The sequence below is a fragment of the Chanodichthys erythropterus genome, chromosome 5 (genome assembly GCF_024489055.1).
Source record: "Chanodichthys erythropterus isolate Z2021 chromosome 5, ASM2448905v1, whole genome shotgun sequence".
In the NCBI taxonomy this organism is placed as follows: Eukaryota; Metazoa; Chordata; class Actinopteri; order Cypriniformes; family Xenocyprididae; genus Chanodichthys; species Chanodichthys erythropterus.
The window spans coordinates 29205961-29229509 of record NC_090225.1 but is presented as its reverse complement, the minus strand read 5'-3'; the positions used below and the strand labels follow the sequence as shown (position 1 = coordinate 29229509).

The 23549-nt window shown below is 39.7% G+C and overlaps 1 protein-coding gene across 2 annotated transcripts in view; it reads left to right on the top strand.

Moving 5' to 3' along the window:
- The window catches only part of arfgef3 (ARFGEF family member 3), a 74241-nt gene that overhangs the window by 41157 nt on the left and 9535 nt on the right, over positions 1–23549 (top strand). For both annotated transcript variants that reach the window (XM_067386820.1, XM_067386821.1), the window contains 7 exons: positions 3685–3813; positions 3900–4076; positions 5021–5135; positions 6870–6972; positions 10812–10943; positions 13571–13701; positions 16522–16861. In XM_067386820.1, coding sequence (XP_067242921.1) covers positions 3685–3813; positions 3900–4076; positions 5021–5135; positions 6870–6972; positions 10812–10943; positions 13571–13701; positions 16522–16861 — 1127 coding nt within the window. The remainder of the gene's footprint in view (positions 1–3684; positions 3814–3899; positions 4077–5020; positions 5136–6869; positions 6973–10811; positions 10944–13570; positions 13702–16521; positions 16862–23549) is intronic.

Below are 23549 nucleotides of genomic sequence, written 5' to 3'. Positions count from 1 at the left end.
GAGTTTGTCAAGTGTTCATGAGATTAATTGCCTGAGGGAAGAAACTGTTCCTGTGTCTGGTCGTTCTGGTGCTCAGAGCTCTGTAGCGTCGACCGGATGGCAACATTTCAAAGAGGGAGTGTGCTGGATGTGAGGGGTCCAGAGTGATCTTCTTTGTCCTTTTTCTCACTCTGGATAAGTACAGTTCTTGGAGAGTGGGGAGGGTTGTACCAATGATTCGCTCAGCAGACCAGACTACCCTCTGTAGTCTTCTGAGGTCAGATTTGGTAGCTGAGTTTACATTTACATTTACATTTACATTTAGTCATTTAGCAGACGCTTTTATCCAAAGCGACTTACAAATGAGAGTAGTAGAATCAATCAAATCAACATGAGAACAACAGTATGTAAGTGTTGAGTGAAGTCACAGTTATGTCAGTAAAGTGCTCATAGCGATTTTTTTTTTAAATAAATACACAGATAGGAGAAGAATATTAGTCAAGGTAAGTGCTACTACTACTGGGTCAAGTACTGACGAAAAAGATACGTCTTTAGCATTTTTTTGAAAATGGCTAGAGACTCGGCTGCTCGGATAGAGCGTGGTAGGTCATTCCACCAGCCAGGAACAGTCCTGGAGAAGGTCCGTGAGAGTGATTTTGTGCCCCTATGTGATGGCACCACAAGGCGCCGTTCACTTGCAGAACGCAGGTTTCTGGAGGGTGCGTAAGTCTGAAGTAGTGAGTTAAGGTATAGCGGTGCAGAGCCAGCGGTCGTTCTGTAAGCAAACATCAGAGCCTTGAATTGGATGCGAGCAGCTACTGGCAGCCAGTGCAGACTGATGAAGAGAGGAGTGACGTGCGCTCTCTTCGGTTCGTTGAAGACCAGTCTTGTTGCAGCATTCTGGATCAATTGCAGAGGCTTGATAGTGCATGCTGGAAGGCCAGCCAAGAGAGCATTACAGTAGTCCAGTCTGGATAGAACAAGAGCTTGGGCAAGAATTTGTGTGGAATGTTCCGATAGGAAGGGTCTAATCTTCCTGATGTTGTACAAGGCAAATCTGCAGGATCGGGTTGTTGCTGCAACATGATCTGTGAAGGTTAGACAATCATCCATCACCACTCCAAGGTTTCTGGCTGTCCTGGAATGAGTGATGGTTGAAGACCCAAGTTGAACTGAAAGGTTGTGATGAAGTGTTGGGTTTGCACCGATCACAAGCAGTTCCGTTTTTGCAAGGTTGAGTTGGAGGTGGTGGTCCTTCATCCAGGCAGAAATGGCTGTCAGGCAGGCTGTGATGCGACCAGCAACCGTCAGACCATCTGGTTGGAATGAGAGGTAGAGTTGTGTGTCATCAGCATAACAGTGATAGGAGAAACCATGATCCTGTATGACCGATCCTAGTGATGACGTGTAGATGGAGAAGAGAAGTGGACCAAGCACAGAGCCCTGAGGTACCCCAGTAGCAAGATGATTTGACTTGGACACCTCACCTCTCCAAGATACCCTGAAGGACCTACCTGAGAGGTAAGACTCGAACCACTGGAGCGCGGTTCCCGTAATGCCCTTCGACATGAGTGTAGACAGGAACCAGACGGTAATTGAAGTGCAGAGGATGGATTCGATGATGGCAGAGTAGAACTGTTTCAGCAGCTCCTCTGGCAGGTTGAACTTTCTCAGCTGGCGAAGGAAATACAACCTCTGCTGGGCCTTTTTCACAATGTACTCGATGTGGTTGTCCCACTTCAGGTCCTGGGAGATAGTGGTGCCCAGTAACCTGAATGACTCCACTGCAGTCACAGTGCTGTTCATGATGGTGAGTGGGGGAAGAGCAGGTGGGTTTCTCCTGAAGTCCACGGTCATCTCCACTGTCTTGAGCGTGTTGAGCTCCAGGTTGTTAAGACTGCACCAGACAGCCAGCTGTTCAACCTCCAGTCTGTAAGCAGACTCGTCACCGTCCTGGATGAGGCCGATCAGTGTGGTGTCGTCCGCAAACTTCAGGAGCTTGACAGAGGGCTCTTTAGAGGTGCAGTCATTGGTGTAGAGGGAGAAGAGCAGTGGGGAGAGGACACAGCCCTGAGGGGCGCCGGTGCTGATGGTGAGGGTGCTGGATGAGAATTTTCCCAGCCTCACTAGCTGCTGCCTGTCTGTCAGTGAGAGCTAAGTTAGTTTGGGCTGGAGGAGTGATGGGATGATGGTGTTAAAAGCAGAGCTGAAGTCCACAAACAGGATCCTCACATAAGACCCTTGTCTGTCCAGATGCTGGAGAACATAATGCAGTCCCATATTGACTGCATCATCCACAGACCTGCTCGGTAAGCAAACTGCAGGGAGTCCAGTAAGGATCCAGTGATGTCCCTCAGATAAGCCAAAACCAGTCTTTCAAATGACTTCATGGCCACAGACGTTAGAGCCACAGGTCTGTAGTCATTTAGTCCAGTAATTTTGGGTTTCTTTGGGACGGGGATGATGGTGGAGCGTTTGAAGCATGAGGGGACTTCGCACAGCTCTAGTGATCTGTTGAAGATCTATGTGAAGATGGGGGCCAGCTGGTCAGCGCAGGTTTTCAGACAGGCTGGGCCTGGTGCCTTTCTTCTCTTGTTCTTTCTGAAGGCCTGGCGCACGTCAGCTTCACTGAACTGAAGTGCAGGTGTGGGGGAGAGGGGGGTTGTTGGAGGTGTGAATGGTGATTTTTCAAACCTGCAATAAAACCCATTCAGATCGTCTGCCAGTTGTTGATTCTCCACAGAGCTGGGGGATGGTGTCTTGTAGTTGGTGATGTCTTTCAGACCTTTCCACACTGAAGCTGTGTCATTAGAAGAGAACTGATTCCGAAGCTTATCGGAATAATTCCTCTTTGCCACTCTGATCTCCTTTTCCAGTGTGTATTTGGCCTGTTTGTACAAGACTCTGTCCCCTTTTCTGCGAGCATCTTCTTTGGTCTGACGGAGCTGGCTGAGTTTCGCAGTGAACCAGGGTTTGTTGTTGTTGTAAGATAAATGAGTCTTTGTAGGAATGCACAGATTCCTTGAAGTTGCTGCCACCGATCTGGTCGAGCTCACAGAGACTGTAACTTCATATATCAGTTTCTGTGAGCTCGTCCAGATCGGTGGCAGCAGCTTCAAAAACACTCCAGTCAGTCCATTCGAAACAGGCTTGTAAAGCCCGCTCTGTTTCGGTGGTCCATCTCTTTACAGTCTTTGCTACAGGTTTAACTGATTTCAGTTTCTGCCTGTAGGTCGGTATGAGATGAACTGAACAGTGATCAGAGAGCCCCAAAGCTGTGAATGTAAAAGGTCTGCAGAGTTTCAAAGATCAAAGTGCAGATGAATGGAGTTTTTGTCTCCTAAAGAAAGAAGCGATTCTGAACTGCTGAAACGAGTCGTCATCAGTAATTCCAGTCTCACTTCCTGCTCGAACCTACGTAGGTTTGGAACAAATTTGCATAATGCCTAAATATGGTCTTTATTGGCTGCTGGCGAACAATGTCTACTTTGACCCTCAAAAATTTGTGAATCACTATGACAGCAAACAAGGCAGGGAGAATGGTGCAAACAAAAACAGAGTCTGGTGGTGTGACAACTGGTTAATGCATTAACTAATGTTAACAAACGAGACCTTTATAGTAAAGTTTTACCTCATTATCTACTAACCGTTTCCTAGATCTTACCTTGCATTGTATTACTGGTGCATAAAAGTCTGTATGTGCAGGTCTGATCCAGGTGTGGATTCTTCTGTTGGAGCAGCTGACGGCAGCCGTGTCAAACTGTCCTCGTCAGCATCAGCCACCTACACTTGAGCTGCTGTTTGAACTTCTGCGTGAGGTCACCAGGATACCAGGTCAGACGCCTGTGAATAACACTACTCACAATCACACTGCTGCAGACACAAAAACAAACCCATACAGTCATCTTCCTCCTCCATAGGGCCTGGCTTTGCCATCTTCTCTGTCATCCAGCTCCTTCTCCCCGTCATGTCACTGTGGCTACAACGAAGCCATGGCGAACACTCGTACTGGGACATCGCTGCGGCAAACTTCAAGCATGCAATCGGACTGTCCTGTGAACTGGTGGTGGAACATATTCACAGCTTCATCCATTCAGGTAAAACTCTCAAATCAATAATTACAGTTCATATATGTTTATATAGAGTCTTATTTAAATTTCATGAGGTTTCATGAGATTCAGTTTACTAATACCTGATGTGTAGCCTGGATGCCAGCCGAACTTAGCCCCGCCCACAACATTTTGAGTTCGGTCTGGACTCGATCCATAGAGGAGTAATTATGCCCGAACAGAAATTGTTCGGACCAATCACATTTGTCAGGGCAATGATTGACATATTATCACCAGAAACGTAATCAGCCACGTCATCAAAGAGCGCTTGGGTTGAATTAGTTTACAACAAAGATGGCTGTTGTTGAAGAACTGAGATGTGTAGATTCCTCCATCGCGTCCGCTAAAGAAGATATCAACAGCGCATTAATTGGCAAGTACTCCGTGTATACTTATCCTTTTTACAACACCGGTAAAGATTGTTTACGCTCATCTTCTACTAGTTCCAGCATGTGTGCAGTTGAGTTCTGTTGACAACTATGCGTCGCTCAACATACATCACTTACTCTGTAGCTCTGATTGGTTGTAGGTCTATCCAATTGAGGTCTTTCCTGGATCGGTTGAAATACGCCCCCATAATCAAAGCCCAATGGAGCAGTATCAGACTCATATTCTGACTAGAATTGAGTATGACCACGTCAGGCTACCTGATGAGAAATGAGAGAGTTTTAAACCCTCTCTAATATCTGGGATCAAAACAGCTTTGACATCTCTTAAAAATATGATAATTGTATTTAAACATGTTACAGAGTTTTCTAAATGCTTGTACACATTTTTACCCAATGGCTGAGGGCATTTTGACCCCACACAAAAACTGCTGAATTGCTGAAATGTACATGTAACAGGAGGTTTAAGCTGGTGATGACTTTGAAGTGTGAAATTGGGATGTGTGTGTATGTGAATATAAATTGTGTGACTTTATGTTTTTGTAGATATTGGCTATGAGAATCTGATTAACCTGATGTTGAAAGATCTCTTCAAACTGCTGGTGTCCTGTGTGGCAGAACCAGCCGAGACCATTTCCAGAGTGGGCTGCTCCTGTATTAGGTGTGTGTGTGTGTGTGTGTGTGTGTGCGTGCATGTTTTTGTGACATATCAGGACACAAATGTGTATAATGACATGGGTATGACATAGGTATAACAAGGAGAGGGTGACTTATGAGGACATAACCCATGTCCCCATTTTTCAAAAGGCTTTTAAATCATACAGAATTAGTTTTTTTGAGAAAGTAAAAATGTGCACAGTTTCCTGTGATGGGTAGGTTTAGGGGTAGAGCTGCACGATTAATCACAACGATTGCGAGCTTGATTCAAGCACCCACGCAATCCTACTTTATTAATGACAATGATTCGCCCGTGTCTATTAAACCTTTGACAAAATCATACCGGAACATTCAAATCTGTGTTTGTGCTGCCAGAGCCAGAGAGAGCCGTTTTGATCACACATTAGTTATTTTTGTGTTACAAATATTCACATTATCACAGAAGTACTGAGATATATAAGTTTTAAAGGGATAGTTCACCCAAAAATGAATGTTTGATGTTTATCTGCTTACCCCCAGGGCATCCAAGATGTAGGTGACTTTGTTTCTTCAGTAGAACGCAAATGATGATTTTTAACTCCAACCATTGCCGTCTGTCAGTCTTATAATGCATTGAAACGGTAACTCCATCTATAAGAGTAAAAAAAACATGCACAGACAAATCCAAATTAAACCCGGCAGCTTGTGACGACAAATTGATGTCCTAAGACACGAAACGATCAGTGTGTGCGAGAAACCGAACAGTATTTATATAATTTTTTTCCCTGTAATACACCACTATGTCCAACTGCCTTGAGCATCCGGTTAGTGAGGTCAGAAAATGCGTTCTGATGACGGAAGTGATGTCTGAGAGTGCGAGACATCACTTTCGTTGTCAGAGCGTGATCAGACCTCAGTAACTGGTTGTATCAATTACATCTAATTCCACTAGTTGGCGACAACTGACTGTTAAAAAATGTATTTGTCATTGAATCATTCATTCAAAAGATTTGTTCAAAAACACTGATTCATCCAGCAATGAAACAAGTCTTGATTAATGGGTCATTGAATTCATTCAAAACTATTTTTTAAATAATTAATTCAAACATTTTCCAGCAATTAGAGTCAGCAATTTATATTTTGTCAGAACCTCTAGTAAATGACATGTTATTTTGTTTGGTTGTATATTCAGAATCGTGGGAGAATCATGATGTCTATTTGAAACCAAAAAAATTGTTTTTTTTTATCCAGAATCCTGCAGCTCTAGTGTAGGGCGATAGAAAATACGGTTTGTACAGTATAAAAACCTTTACGCCTATGGAATATCCCCACAATTCACAAAAACACACAAACCTGTGTGTGTGTGTGTGTGTATGTTCCAAAACATATTGAGCTGCCTACATAGGCAGCATTGTAGGCAAGCTCTTGATGCGAAGGTTGTTCGAAAAGTTTGACAGCATGATTATTCTTTTGGACAAATTGTAAGACATCATCTTAAAATACTTTGCAAACTCAGTGAGGAAATCTATCTGGATGGATGAAATGTCCACCAAGCATCATTAGCTTAACCTGCTGATGTCAAACTCTACTCAAATCAATTTTGAGTCCAGTGTGACAATCACTGTGTATTTCAGGTGCTTATCAGGTTATTTTCAAGACAGGAATTTATGCTGCCGAACATGATTAGATTAGTTTATGATGTCTCCAGTATAGTAGCAGTGGACATAATACGTTCTGATGTGTTATGTTTGATTTCCAGGTATGTTCTGGTAACAGCAGGGCCTGTTTTCACTGAGGAGATGTGGCGGTTAGCATGCTGTGCCCTGCAGAATGCTTTCTCAGCTACCCTGGAGCCTGTGAAGGTGACTGTCACAATAACATTTACTGAAGTCTACACTGTCCAAACATCTTGCATGAGCTTTGACAAAAAGCTGTTCTTTGTAACCAGTGTCAGTGCAAAATCATTTTTGTGGAAACAGCTGCTAAGGCAAGGATGTCAAACTCACAGACCTGCAGAGTTTAGCTTCAACCCTAATAAAAGCACCTGATCCAGCGAATCAAGTCCTTCAGGCTTATTTGAAAGCTGCATGTATGTGTGTTGGAGCTGGGGAAACTGTGGTGCTGAGTTTGACACCAGGAGAAATTTAAGGTTGTAAAAAGTCTTAAATATCTTAAACGGTGTAACAAATGTCTTAATTATCTTTTTAAGAGGTCATACATTTGCCGATGAGAGAGTGTGTCTGCACTCTGCATGTAAACGCACTCATTGTATCCCTTTATTAAGAAATAACGATACATTTTTCATTGTGCCCCTAAAACATTGCCCTGTGCCTAACAAAGGCACGGGGTTCACTGATATATTCTGCGTGCCTATAGCAGAACTAACTGCTAACCACTAACCAGTTTATCTTTCATGACTGTTCACGAAATTAAAAGTGAAATTTAGGAATGGTCCAAATGCTATAAACTAAACAGGGCTGGGTTTCCCGAAACCTTCTTAACTCTACGTCGTTCTTAAATTATACCTTAAGCTGTACCTTAACGTTAATACGTGTTTCCCGAAACGTTCTTAGTTAAGTGTACCTTCTGTAAGTCATACTTTCGTAAGGTTGGTCTGGACCACTCTTAGCTATACCTTATCACTGTTTATAGTCAATACGAATATAAATCTGAAGCTGTAATACACCCAGTGTTCGATTAGGATTATGGCAAAGAATAAAATGCAAAAAAATTAACTGCTAAATTCAAATGTGCTTTAGCGCTGATCCAGAGACAGACGCGCGCTCTGCGCTTGTCATGTAACTTTATCACAACTATTCGGTGTTTTTAACCTCATCGCGCTTTATTTTAGGTTTCAGACATTTAAATACACATTTGAATTAAGTAGGCTACTGCATAAAAAAAGACATTTATAGTTTGTTAAATTCAAATTACACTGATGTCTACGGAAGCTGCAACAGTAACCCTTTTTTCATATTTGATATGTTTTATTCATATCAGATACACATTGTTTATGAAACAATAAAGTTTACTCCATTCTTCTCCCAGTTCACCGGCCACATACTTTTATGTATTTCGGGGAAGATTTCGTATAGGCTATCCGACAGCTCTAACTGCCGTGCAAACTCATAGCGTGACAAAACACATTCACTTCCACATATTTTACAATCGTAAATTCATGATATAGTTAACAAGTTTGTGAATATTTAAAAAAAAAAAAAAAAAAAAAACGATATAAACGAGATACCTAGATGTCTGTCAGCTGCATGACGCGTCTCCAAGGAATTAAAACTTTATTCTAAATAAAGGTCGCCTTAAACTCACGCTGATGGGAGCTCCGCGCCCCCAGAATATATAAATTACAATATAGATTTAGTTTGCAATTTAGATTACTTTTATAACATACCATGAGTCCTGATAAATGCAATTTCTACTTCTGAAGTGCTTATTTTTATAAAGTACACTGATTTCTCACATAACGCAGTGAAGCAGCGACTGTATAGAGTGAATTATCGATTCTCGAGCCATCGATATCAACCAATTCAGCACCGCCACCATGGACAGCACCTGGTAACGTGGCACTTAAGAAGATATACCTTAAGCAACCTCCTAAGGGATAGTTCGGGGAACACGCCTAAAAACGGTACATCTTCAGTTAAGGTCTACCTTTAGAGTCTTCGTAGCGCGCTAAGAGACAACGTTATCGGGAAACCCAGCCCAGTTTCTTGAGCTCTCTACATCTGCCCTCTTAGGCGTCTAGATTTTGTGAGCTCCCTGACATTCACACAAGCTGTTTCTAATGAAAATGAAAACAATGAATACAAATGAAAACAAGAGTAATGGAAAGTTTTGCCTCAGTAAAATCACATGGCAGCTACATTGGTTTGAATATGAAAATTCATTGTCACAGTGTTTCTAAACGCATGCTCTGTCATTGTTTACGACAATAGATGAGACTTTATGCTTAGTTTTTGGCCACATGTGGTCTTTGCTGTCTCAACTAATATCCAGGGAGTAATCTTCTTTAGGGATTAGTGTTGTGCTATTTTCTGGAAAGAAGTAAAATGGTCCAACTGTCAGAAATTTGAATACACATTAATGTTTTGTGATAATGAGATTGTGATAATTTGACTTTTTATTTGGCAATTACGTTTCCTAAAGACTGCCAGTCAGCCATTGTATTGCTACCAAAACAACATTGCCTGAACCAATGGCATCTGATCAATGGCACATGAGGAGAGTGTTTGGGAATTTTTTTATTTATCTATTTTTTTGCATTTCATTTAATGCTGCAGATGGCAGAAAATTATAGACCTTAAAACAGCGAAAATGCTCATAGACAGAGGGGGATTGATTCACGTCCATGAAACATTGGGAATCTACGTTACTACTAATGTACTGAAATGATGGTTCAGCTAGCTCATTTTGTCTCTCAAGCCATATAAAAACAAATACATTTATATTGAATATTGTCAAATGCTGAAAAATATTGAGGTATTCACTTAAGCTATATCATCCAACCCTAGACCTATCAGGTGTACTGAATGAAAGGTTTTCCTTTCATAGTTTCACTAAGACTTTCACTTACACACACGTCCTGCTTACACGCTGATGCTCTTTTGCAGTTATATAACTGCTGCTATAAGAAATCTTGATATAGGTCAAGCACAGACACTGATGTGCAAGCGCTTTATTCATTCAAGCACTTAAAGCTTGTTTCTAACGGGGAGAGGATTAATGTATCACATGTGTGTATAAACCCGTTTCATCCAAAAAGTGGGAAGAAAAAAGAAGAAATCTATTTGAATCTAATTCTATTTAATATATAATGTACAGTAGTGGCCAAACATATCTGTTTTTACTGACCTTACAAGTTCAATTAAACCATCAAAATATGAGGAAAAGGTTTTATATTTGTTTTAATATTTTCAATATGTTGGCAAAATATTTGGCAAAAGAAGGTAAATTACAGCTACAGTACAATTTTACTACATGGAAAAACTAAAAAGCTAACAGGTAAGAGCTACAATATAGTCAATTATTGTTGTAATAATGTTCATAATTTCTTTGTATGACAGCATGGCCAAAAATGATGTCGCACAATTTGGATGATTCATTGCATTGCCATCATAAATAAAACAATTGACTCCAAGCACAACTACACAATATGCTTACAAAATCTTTAACAAATGTTTAATAATATTTGAATTTGCGTGTTGTTGTGTGTGTGTATTTGTATTTATATACAGTCAAACCCAAAATTATTCAGATATTTTTTTATCTATTTTTACTAGTGGGTGCAGGACACTATAGTTCATTTATGTAAGTGAGGATAGCAAAATAAAGTAAACTGTGACATATTATACCCAAAAATTCTTCATACAGTGGACTACCAGTAAAATTGATAAAAATTTGGAACCAAAAATGATTCATACACTTTGACCTGACCATGTTTTGCTTAAATGTTATCTGACATAATTAAGATTCTGACACAGTTTAACTCTGAGATTGTCATATTTTATTACCATTTCTTAAACTATAGTGAATAAACTGTATTAATGAATGAAATGCTGAAGGTGTCTGAATAAATTTTGGTTTGACTGTACATGCATTCCTTTTAATAATAAAAAAAAAGTTATTAAATCATGAAGAGACATGTTTTTGTTATTGTTTCCTAATTCCCGTCTCTGCTCTCTGGTAGAATCTGCTGGCTTGTTTCCGGAGCGGTTCGGACAGTTTCACGGGAGATGCGTGCGAAGTGAAAGTAGCGGCCCCGTCACATTCCCCTTCAGCAGAGGCCGAGTACATGAGGATCCGGGCCATGGCTCAACAGGTACAGCTGCGCACCTCACCTCATTTACATCTGTAGCGTGACCAACTCATACTGCTAGAACATACTGATACTGTCAGAAAATAAAGCTACGGGTGTAAAATGGACAGTTCTGGCTTTAATATATTTAATATTTAGTATTTGTTACATGTGTGTTAAGGGCCCCAAAAGACACTAAAACCTTGGAAAAAATAATCCTTTGGAAAGCAATATTGCCCTGTGCACATTCAGTGAGAACGAGAGTCAACACTGCCACTGAGAATATTATACTATAATACATTTTATTATACTATAGTAATAAATAGTACTAAATGCAAAACAATGTTCCTGACAGTACAATAGGCTTCATTAGGCTTGAAGCAAAATATGAAATTATTTCTGTAGCATTATATGGAGGACAAAATTACTCATAATGAAATGTTTACTCATACTCATACTCATAATTAAATAAATAATGAATTCAATGAAAGAACAATTTAAAGGAACAGTTTATTCTGAAATAATTAATTTATTTAATTATTAATTAAATTATTAAATAAATCAATAAATATATTTCACATTATCCTCTTTCACACACTATTATTTTGTTCAAATATAATTTTTTTCATAATTAAATGTGCTTTTTCAAAAAGCTGTTTTTCATAATAATATGCTGCATTTATTACGAATGACACCTATTTGACGAATCATGCATTTCCAAAGCACGATTTTCCCAAAGATTCTTTTCATAATAATAGAGGGCATTTCACAAATGCCAATCAACAGGCAGTGGGCGGTGCTTGGCGCTGATTGGTTTAAAGTTAGAGAGCGGACAGACACGACAAATCGATCTTCGTGTGGTTGGTGACATTAGTCACGGAACGCCATGTTCCACCCTCATGAAGTTTTTTTTCTCCTCATTAAAATCAAATGGTCAGCAATGATTGTATATCAAGAACAGGGACACGTTTGTGTGCATTTTGTTTTGTGATTAAACCGGAAAGAATATATAATATAGCTCCGCAGCGGCATTAGCGATAGACTGACGCACGCGCTCGTCTGTGTCTGGTCTGTGTGACGACTGCACGAGCCCAAAGAGAACGTTCCGTTTCCGTTACTGATAACAGCGGCAGCGAACACTCAGCATGGCATCAAAATCAACACATCCCTGCACCAGATCGCCTCTTTTTAACACAAATTAATGTCAACTGGATAGGTTTCATTTGCATTAGGTATATATACGTACAGTGAGATTTAAAATGAAAAAAGTGGTGGGGACATGACGTGTCCTACCTGCAAATTACGCCTGTCACATAACTAACTTACTCATTTACAAGAACTCTGCGTTCAGTGCTGGTAAAGTGTTCCGTATGTAGTTAGTCATTAATTTCTAGATCCTCTGATGCACTTATTGCCACTAGCAGATGTCTAATCCAGATAACAGAGCACCACACAAAACATTCCCTTCTACTTCATCTGCAAATGAAAACAGTGCGTTTTTAACTAGATCGAGTCCTACAGCCATATTCATTCCCAAGGTTTGTTCGAAACGCATTGAAGCTGTGCAGGCCTATCTCAGAATGCATTTAGAGAGCATGCGACTCATTGAATCGCTCTCGCGGTACGTTGATGTTACACGCCGATCAGCCTGCATAGTGCCAATAATGCATCTCGAACGTTCAGTTCACCTCGCCAGACCTGAGTAATTCATCCAAAAGGATTAGCCAATTAGCGCCAAGCACCGCCCACTGCCTGTTGATTGGCATTGGTGAAATGTCCTCTATTATTATGAAAAGAATCTTTGGGAAAATCGTGCTTTGGAAATGCGCGATTGCGTCAAATAGGTGTAATTCGTAAAAAAAGCAGCATATTATTGTGAAAAACAGCTTTTTTAAAAAGCACATTTAATTATGAAAAAAATTATATTTGAACAAAATAATAGTGTGTGAAAGAGGATATTGTGAAATAAATAGATACATTTATTTATTGATTTATTTAATAATTTAATTAATAATTAAATCAATTAATTATTTAAGAATAAACTGTTACATTAAATTGTTGTTTTATTGAATTCATTATTTATTTAATTATTTCATTTTTAGTAATTTGGTCCTCCATAGCATTAGAGTAGCGGGTGTTTTATTAAAGTGATAAATCACATGATGCCATGCGCCATTGTGCCTAACAACCCAAGGAAGTAACTGACTTTTCAAGATTGTGATGAAACCAAAGGTTAAAATGTTGTAATCTGCCAATTGAAAATCCTCATTTAAATAATTCATACACAGAATAAAGGGGCGTGGCCTGGTTGAGTTAGTTAGTAGTGTGTTGAAACTGGCGGTTATGGTAAGGGGCGGGACATTTCCCAAACACCAATCACAACACACTGCTCCAGCTGACCAATCAGAGCACATTGTGCTTTTCAGAAGGTGTGGCTTCAGACAGGAACTAAACAGAGCGTTACTGACAGACTGGGAAAAGAGGAGCTGCAACAATGGAGAATATGAGGGAAATAATCAACATTCAAGCAGGAAAACCTGTTCTAGTAGAGCACAAAAACAACATCTAGACTTTGTAAAAGAGTGCTCTTTAATTATTGTGTGTATAATGCATTGTTTATAATGGTTGGATTAATTTTTTTCTTCTTCCAGGTCTTCATGCTAGATACGCAGTGCTCACCTAAAACCCCGAGCAGCAAGGAAGGGTTTGAGCACGCTCAGTCCTGTGTGCTGATTATTGAGCTTCCTGCTGATCAGCAGTCCAATGGTCAAGCTCAGAAGAGGTGAGAGGATGGACATTTAAACTCAGACTGCCAACGTTTATTATTTTAATAACAATGTATATATCATGACATGATACAGGACTGCAAGAACGTGAGGGGACGCAATATTGGTTTCAGGGACTGATTCGTAAATTTAATCCTTAAGACCAGATATTATAGAGCCAAGTTTTATAGCCTCCAATATAAAATGTTAAAGCGTCATGAAACCCCCTGTTTCAGCAGCAGTCACTTCTCACCACAGTTTTGAAAAGTGCTACAGAAGTGTGCGTGGTTAAGCTGCAGCGAATACATACATGAACATGCTGTTGCATCTTTGATAACTTTTGAGACTTATTTTGCTGCGTTTTTATAAGCCGTTTGATTGGTTAAAGATCTGTAAAGACCGGTCACACTCACAGTGTGGATGAATCTCGTTTTTGAAGAGAACATGTGCGACGCAGAAACTCTTACAAAGCAAAAACAAACACTCGTTTTTGATGCATTAATACATCTCTCTCATACTGTTTGAAGCGCCTGTCATAGGAAATCAATGCATGCTGTTGTGAATAATTAAGCAAGGCGGCGTCTTATAGGATAAGAACATGCAGTCTCATGGATAATTATGTAATATACTGTGACTTTGACAGAAAGACAAAAATTAAAATTAACTAGTTTTCTCCTACATTCAAATCTAACGGATGGTAACATTGACTTCTGTGATGTAACCCTAACCCTAACACACATAACTCTTCATGACACTTTCAGTAAAATGAAATGATTAAATTACAGATTAAACTGAAATGATGTTTTAATCATACAGTAACATGTTTTCTTATTCTCTTTTGCATGCTTGACACAGAAAAATTGGGTAAGGCCACTGTAAATAAAATCTGCATGCCTTACTGTACTTCCATTTTAATGTTTAATACTTCTTACGTGATCTGTTTGCTTACAGAACAGGGTTGTACACTGCATGACACTGCATTTGTTTTTTGTTTTTTTTTTCTATACAAAATATGCATGGAATAGAAACAAAGAATGTTCATCTTTAAAGGGATAGTTCACCCAATAATGAAAATTCTCCCATAATTTACTCTCAAGTCATCCTAAGTGTATATGATCTTCTGTCAGACGAAGATAATCTGAGTTACATTAAAATATGTCCTGGCTCTTTGAGTTTTATAATGGTAGTGAATGGCGCTCACAATTTTGAAGCCCAAAAAAGTACATCCATCCATCATAAACGTACTTCACACGACTCCAGGGGGTTAGTAAAATTAATGCTTCTGAAGTGAAGCAATGTGTTTTTGTGAGAAAAATATCCTTTTTTAAAACTTTATTAACCCTTTAAGACCTGAAGCCTTTTTTAGAGCTTTTTTTCTGAGCGACACACACAAAAGTAAAGTCTCATAACTCCAAAACTCTAGCAAGGAGAGTCAAAAGGTAGGTATCATTTGATAGAAAACATTTTATTTTTTAAGAAAATATAAATTACATTACATTTGGACATTTTCTTGCTGAGAAACAGCTGATAAAAGACAAAAAAATATATATATATATTTTTAAATATTTTTTCTTTTTTTTATTTGACATGGAATAACTCAGAAACACAATGAGATCGCTAAAAAATTCTTTTTTTGGTGATGCTCTCCTATATGTGAACTGCATCTGGTTCAAATTTCGTGGTGATATTATAAAGAATAGTTTGAAAAATTGTTGTTCATTTTTTCCGCAGCCAGGTGGCGCCAACGGGCGGTAAACTCCGGTTTAGAGGTGCTTCTCAGCACTCGTTAGGAGTTTTTCAAAATGGTTATATGCATTAAAAAGACGAGATTCTAAGCTTTAAAATTATATCTATTATGTGTTATTCCACGTTGGAAAACGAACATGGATGGGTCCGGGAACATTGGATACACACTGCATCCCGGAGAGATGAGAGACATGTTTTTAGCCAAGTATGTTAAATCATTTCGTGAGTAATATCTTGTGATCAACGCGATATATTATATTGATTTTGGATTCATTTTAATCTTGAGAATCTGCTTTAAATATTGATGTGCGATTTTTATGATCTGTGCATTTTTCATGAAGTTATGAGCACGTGAAATATACATACTTTTATTCAGTTTAGTTAGCTGCTGTGCTATTTTTGTTGTAAACGCATATTACTCAGACTCATTAGAGGGTGAAAACAATGCAACAGAAGCATGTTGGAGGCTTGCTATGAAAGTTTAAAGTCTCTGGTTTTGTATGCAAAAAGAATTTTTGTGCTACCTATATGGATTCAATTTGTATTGGCTTTTAAAGGGAGACACGCAAATGGGAGCGCCGACGCTCCATCAGGTCTTAAGGGGTTAACTATAATATCTAGCTTCCGGCAGACGGCCTACACAAGTCGACTTGCGTATGGATGTTTGTCGGAAGCTGGCTATTATAGTTTATAAAGTTGAAAATATGGATATTTTTCCTTACAAAAAAACATCACTTCGCTTCAAAAGGCATTTATTAACCCCCTGGAGTCATACGGATTACTTTTATGATGAATTTTTTTGGGCTTCAAAATGTTGAAGTGTTGAAATGTTACCATTCACTACCATTATAAAGCTTGGAAGAGCCAGGGCATTTGTTTTATTATTATTATTTTTTTAAATATAACTCTGATTGTGTTTGTCTGAAAAAAGATTGTCTTATACACCTAGGATGGCTTGAGGGTGAGCAAATCATGGGATAATTTTGGGTGAACTAACCCTTTAAATTCTCTGTTACAAAGTTTAACACATCTGATTTACAGATCCTAAAAGATCAAAATCAGAATGAATGGTTTTATTCTGTTCTGTGCAGGATTCCCTTCAGGACTCTGGTGGTGAGTCTGCTGTCCCATCAGGTGCTCCTGCAGAACCTGTATGACATCCTCTTAGAAGAGTTTGTCAAAGGTTCTGGGAGCTCTGAGGGCCAGGGCAGAATCAATGCAGCGTCAGAGCCGAAAGCCGCAGGCTTCCTCCGTTACATCTCAATGCAGAACCTGGCCATCATCTTTGACCTGCTGCTGGATTCGTACCGCACAGCGCGGGAGTTTGACACCCGTCCGGGCCTCAAGTATCTGCTCATGAAGGTGTCAGGGGTGTGCGGAGCTGCTAACTTATACCGCCAATCTGCCATGAGCTTCAATATCTACTTTCAGGTACAGTTACATTCTTATCTCAATATGTGCAGTGGTTTGACAAAATAATGTGAACACCTGGGAAATGGGTTATGTTTCTTTATTAATGTGTTTTACCAAAATGTGCCTTTAATACAGCTTCCAACTTAATTACAATAGATTAATACAACTATCAGAACATCTGCCAGTTTCTTCAGAGATGTTGAAGGAGGGAATCTGTTTCTCACTCTTCGCTCCAAAACTGCCCGAAGTAGTTTAATAATATAAATATAAGCTGACGAGGGCAGATGATGAAGTTCATCCTGGTGCTCCAGCTGTCCAGGCTTTATGATCATAGGATTTAGTTTTTTTTTTTTTAGGTTTTATGGAAAAATGGTCTTCAGGGTGAATATTGAGGTTTGCTGTCACTTTGCTGCACTTGTTCTGTGTTGTTTGGACACAATCCTTCTTAGTGTCCCTGTCATTCACTTTTCTTCTTCGCTGATTAAGTCTTGCCATGCTTTGTGTTCACAGTCATAATCATAAAGACTGTTGTTCTTAAAACCCACACACACAATAATTGGGCGGTTAAGGTTACAGATGTTCTTGTTAAACAGGCACAAGTGATTGACCCTTTTTGCACGTCTAACAATTTACCCATTTCACTCACAGCTTGTACTAAAGACTGCTGAAAACCACTTATACTGCACTGATATACAAACTAGAGAATATAAACAACAATATTTTATTTCACTCTAGCCTACAACAAATGATATTAACCTTATAATAATGGGTGTTCACATTTTGTCTTACCCCTGTACATATGTGTGTGTGTGTGTGTACTGATGATCAATAATTAATAGGTTCTTAAAAAGTTCAAAATAACTGCTTTAAACATTAGCTAATGTATTTTTATTTAATAAATGTTTCATGGTTTCCACAAACATATATTCAGTAGCAAAAACTATTTTCAACATAGTAAATGTATTTAAAAAAAGTAATAATAAGAAATTAAAATGATTTTTGAAGGATCATGTGACACTGAAGACTGGAGTAATGATGCTGAAAATTCAGCTTTGATCACAGGAATAAATTACATTTTACAATATATTCACATAGAAAACGTTCTAAATTATAAAAATATTTCACAATATTGCTGTTTTTATTGTATTTTTTATCAAATAGATACAGCCTGTGTGAGCATAAGAGACTTCTTTGGAAAACAACAAATTTAATCCAAACTTGACCGGTATTTTAAATCCTATTAAAATCCAAACAGCAACTTTTTTGGGGCCAGGCAGTGTATATATTAATATATGTATAGTTGGGCTGTGACAATATATCAATGTATAATGTATTCGTGGATCAATGCAGATATTTTCCAAATGCATCCTGATTTTCTCTCTAATGGATTCTGAGCTTGGTTTTTAACAGCAGATGGCGCTGTAGACTAGTTTTTAACCACACTCTCAAATGCTCATGAAGAAGAGTGCTTGTGCGTTCAGCTGAGTCTGAGAATGTACTTGACATCTCTGAATGCTTTTATGATGTGAGATGAATGTAAACAGCCCACTGCAAACACCCCTGTAATTCGAACTTTATGAATGATTATTTTATAGAGGGTTGAAGTGGTGTGTGTAAGGAATTGGAAGAGAGCAGAGTCTGGCTGTTTCTAAAGCAGGCAGTGCCATCTGCTGTTAAAACTAAGCTCAGAATCAATTCGAGAGAGAAACGCGATGGATTCGGAAAATCTCAGAATTGATCCAGAATCATTTGTCAATTTATCGATTTATTGCCCCAGCCTTAATGTACAGTATAGTATATGTATAAATGAGCAAAAAAGGTTAGTTTCTGAAACTGATGAATTATGAATTTCTGATATTTTGCATAGTAACAGTAATCACTTTACTATGGAAGTAAATTAATGCCAAAATGTTTTTGAAATAAAAAGCTTGTTGAATTGCACTAATTGAAAAAAATATGCATTACATTAGCTGTGCTTGCATTTTGATACATTGTATTTTCAAGGTTTGCATTTTTATGGGCTGAAATTCAACATGGTTGTATATTTAAGCTGTGAATATTTCAATTAAAAATATTTCGCACACAATTTCATTATTAAAAATTCAATCATTTATTTTCACCTTTCAGATTTCACTTCCAAAATATTAATTCTGTTTAAAAATACAACCTATAAAATTCGACTAGCTATTTTCAGTCCATTTTTCAGTCTGTTCACTTTACAAATTCACTTCCACAAATTCAGTGGTTTAAATTCGGCAGAAAACGTCTCAGTTATGTATATAACCTTAGTTCCCTGATAGGGAACGAGACGCTGCGTAAAAACGCCATGGGAACGCCTCCGCGTGATGTCGCCTGAAGCACGTGTGCAATCTGTCCAGTCAGGAGGCAAGGCAAGGCAAGGCAAGTTTATTTGTATAGCACATTTCATACACAATGGTAATTCAAAGTGCTTTACATAAAAAAGAATAATAAAAATAGAACATAAGGAATAGAAATAACAGTAAAAACAGAGAATTTTGCTATCTGGATGGAAGAGCTAGGAAGTCTCAGGGAGTTTTTTGTTGTTGTCGTCCATCAGAGTTGGATCTAAACGGATCTATTCATCAGAGCAGATCAGAATGGATCTTCCTCATCCAACAGGACTGCTACCTGTTAGGGCACTTCAAACTGATAAACATAGTTTCAATCTCCCCTTTTGCCAAGACACCTCAAACTGCACCACACAGCCCTAATCCCCCTTCCGGAGACATCTTACCTATGGAACGCAGTTCAAATTTCCCCTTTGGAAATTTCCCCCTTTGGAAAGTGTCCTGACTGTAATCCAGAGATATCTTAACCATGCACCACAGCTTAAATTTCCCCATGGTTTGTCAAATTTACCAAATTTTAACCTAATCAATTTCTTCCTAATTCTCCCAGCTCTTTCAACCAGACAGCAATAATGCATTAAAAGTCAGAATAACAAGATGATACATAAAAGATATAAAATACATTAAAAATGAAATAAAAACAGGAAAAGGAATTAAAAGAATAAAAAGATAATACGTATACAATAAAGTGCAAAAAGTTCGGACATAGCACAGTGCTCAATCAGCAAATGCATAGATAAAAATATGTGTTTTGAGTCTGGATTTGAATGTGGCTACTGTTGGAGCACACCTGATCTCTTCTGGAAGCTGGTTCCAGCTGCGGCTGGCATAACAGCTAAAAGCAGACTCTCCTTGCTTTGAGTGAACCCTTGGTATTTCTAAATGACCTGATTCTGATGATCTGAGTGATCTGTTAGGTTTATATTCTATGAGCATATCTGCAATGTATTGAGGTCCTAGGCCATTGAGTGATTTATAAACAAGTAACAGTACTTTAAAATCAATTCTAAATGCAACTGGAAGCCAGTGCAAGGACCTGAGGACTGGTGTGATATGTTCATGTTTTCGGGTTCTGCTCAGAATCCTAGCAGCAGCGTTCTGTACGAGCTGCAGCTGTCTTATGGTCTTTTTGGGAAGACCAGTGAGGAGCCCATTACAATAATCCACCCTGCTGGTGATGAAAGCATGAACAAGTTTCTCTAAGTCTTGACTGGAGACAAAGCATCTAATTCTTGCAATATTTTTGAGATACGCTGATTTAGTTATTGTCTTTACATGGCTACTGAAACTCAGGTCTGACTCCAAGATCACACCAAGATTCCTGACTTGATTTTTAGTTGTTTGACCCTTAGAGTGAAGGTACATATTCACTTTGAAAACTTCATCTTTGTTTCCAAACACAATGACTTCAGTTTTGTCTTTGTTTAACTGAAGGAAGTTTAGACACATCCAATTTTTTATTTCATCAATGCACTGGCACAGGGAGTCAATGGGGCTGTAGTCGTTAGGTGATAGGGCTAGGTAAATCTGGGTGTCATCTGCATAGCTGTGATATGCAATTTGGTTCTTTCTCATTATTTGGCTCAGTGGCAGCATATATAGGTTGAACAGGAGGGGTGCGAATATTGAACCTTGAGGGACTCCGCATATCATGGATGTCCACTCAGACTTATGGTCACCGATACTCACATAATAACCTCTCCCTTCTAAGTATGACCTGAACCATTTTAGGACCATCCCAAAAAGCCCAACCCAGTTTTCCAGCCTGTCAAGAAGAATGTTGTGATCGACAGTGTCAAACGCAGCACTGAGGTCAAGTAGAACCAGCACTGTTAATTTACCTGTATCTGTGTTAAGGCGAATATCATTTATTATCTTTATGAGTGCTGTCTCTGTGCTGTGATGTGGTCGGAAACCAGATTGAAAGTTATCAAAGTATCCATTCAAGCTTAAGAACTTGTTCAGCTGATTGAAAACAACTTTTTCAATGATCTTGCCTATGAAAGGAAGATTTGAGATTGGCTTGTAGTTGCTCAATATGGTGTTATCTAGATTGCTCTTTTTCAGGAGGGGCTTAACAACTGCAGTTTTCAGGGATTTTGGAAAAGTCCCAGAGAGAAGTGAGGCATTTACCACTTCTAGGAGATCTGCTTCTAAACAGTTTAACACTCTTTTGAAAAAAGATGTGGGAAGTGTGTCAAGGGCGCAGGTTGATGTTTTAAGGTGCTGTACTGTTTCTTCTAAAATTTTACCATCAATTGCTTCGAAATCAGACATAATAGCTACTTTCTGAGGTTGTGATCTGATCTGTTTTACCCCAGTGCAGCTCAAGGATGTACTGATCGCCTTTCTGATATTATTAATTTTCTCAGAGAAGAAGGAAGCAAACTCACAGCATTTGCTGTCTGAGAGCATTTCACTGGGAATCTGACTTGGGGGGTTTGTTAGTCTCTCTACTGTAGCAAAAAGAGTGCGGGTGTTGTTTAAGTTTCTGTTTATAATATTTGAGAAGAAGGTCTGTCTAGCTTTGCCTAATTCCACATTGAAAGCATGAAGAATATCTTTATAGATGTTATAATGGATTTCAAGTTTTGTGTTTCGCCACATGCGCTCAGCTTTTCTGCATTGTCTTTTCATATTTTGCACTGCTGTTGAGTTTCTCCATGGTGCTTTTTGTCTGCCACTTTTCTTCCTGACTTTCACAGGAGCAATGTTATCAATAACATTTTGTACTTTTGAGTTAAAAGAATCAAGGAGAAAAAGGAGACGGAACGTCATAGGCGGGGTGACGTCACTGACCAGGAACCATAAAGCCAGCCCGAGAGTATGGCAGAGTTACGCAGCGTCTCGTTCCCTATCAGGGAACTAAGGTTATATACATAACCGAGACATTCCCTTTCAAGGGAACTCGCGCTGCGTAAAAACGCTATGGGAACGCCATACCAACGTCGCCATAGTAACAAGTGCCCGATCGTGTGTAGCCGAAGCGCACAACTCACAGTAACAACTGTGCCCCTGGAGCGGAGCCGAGATCTAGCTCGTAGAATCTCACAAATGTGTGCGGTGAGGACCAGCCTGCCGCATCACAGATATCAGATAGGGAGACCCCCGAAATAAATGCCTTGGAGGCAGCCATACTCCTTGTAAAGTGCGCTCGGACAGCCAATGGTGAAGGCTGAACAAACGCCTCATAAGCAAGTGAGATGGCCTCAACCACCCACTTGCTCATTCTCTGCTTGAATGCCGGTAGACCTTTTCTTGGTGCACCGAAACAAACGAACAGTTGTTCATCCTTTCTCCAGTTGGCAGCTCTATGAACATAAGCATCCAACGCCCGTACTGGACATAGCAGATTAAGCTTTTCCTGGTCCGATGACGTAAATGGAGGAGGACAGAAGGCCTGCAGCATGATAGGTCTCGCAGTATTAGTGAGGACCTTAGGGATGTAGAAATGCCTTTACGTTGCCAGGCGCAAATTCCAGACACGATGGAGCAACCGACAGACCTTGAATGTCTCCAATTCTCTTGAGAGACGAAATGGTGATGAGAAACACGGTCTTAAGTGTCAGAAATTTCTCAGCAACCTCTTCGATGGGTTCGAAGGGTGTCATAGATAGACCCTGAAGCGCAGTGGCCAAATCCCATGTCGGTACTCTCATGTGTACTGCAGGTCTTATCCTCAAGGTGCCACGGAGGAAACGTGTGATATGCGGGTGTCTCCCCAAAGAGACTCCACTGAAAGGAGCGTGGTAAGCAGCTAAGGCCGCCACGTATACCTTTAGTGTGGAGGGGGATAGCCCTGTGGAGAACCTCTCCTGCAGGAAGTCCAGCACCACGCTAACCGGGCAGTTAACTGGATCCCACTGATGATTCTCACACCAAGAAGTGAATAATCTCCACTTCAAAGCATAGAGTTTCCTCGTGGAGGGAGCTCTGGATTGGAGTATGGTCTCAACAACCTCAGTTGAAAGACCGGAATCTATGAGACGTGCCCCCTCAGAGGCCATGCCCACAAGTTCCACAACTCCGGTTGGGGGTGCAGTATTAGACCGCCCGCTTGTGAGAGAAGGTCCTCCCTGAGCGGTATCTCCATCGGAGATCCGTCCAGGAGAGATACCAGGTCCGAGAACCATACTCGGGCCGGCCAGTACGGGGCTACCAATAATAGCTGAGCCCCTTCCCGGCGAACTCTCTCCAGAACCCCCGGGAGCAGAACGATCGGGGGAAATGCGTACAGCGGTAGCCTCGGCCACGGCTGTACCATAGCATCCAGCCCAAGAGGTGCTGGGTTGGTCATGGAGAACCACAGTGGACAGTGAGTCGTCTCTCGAGACGCA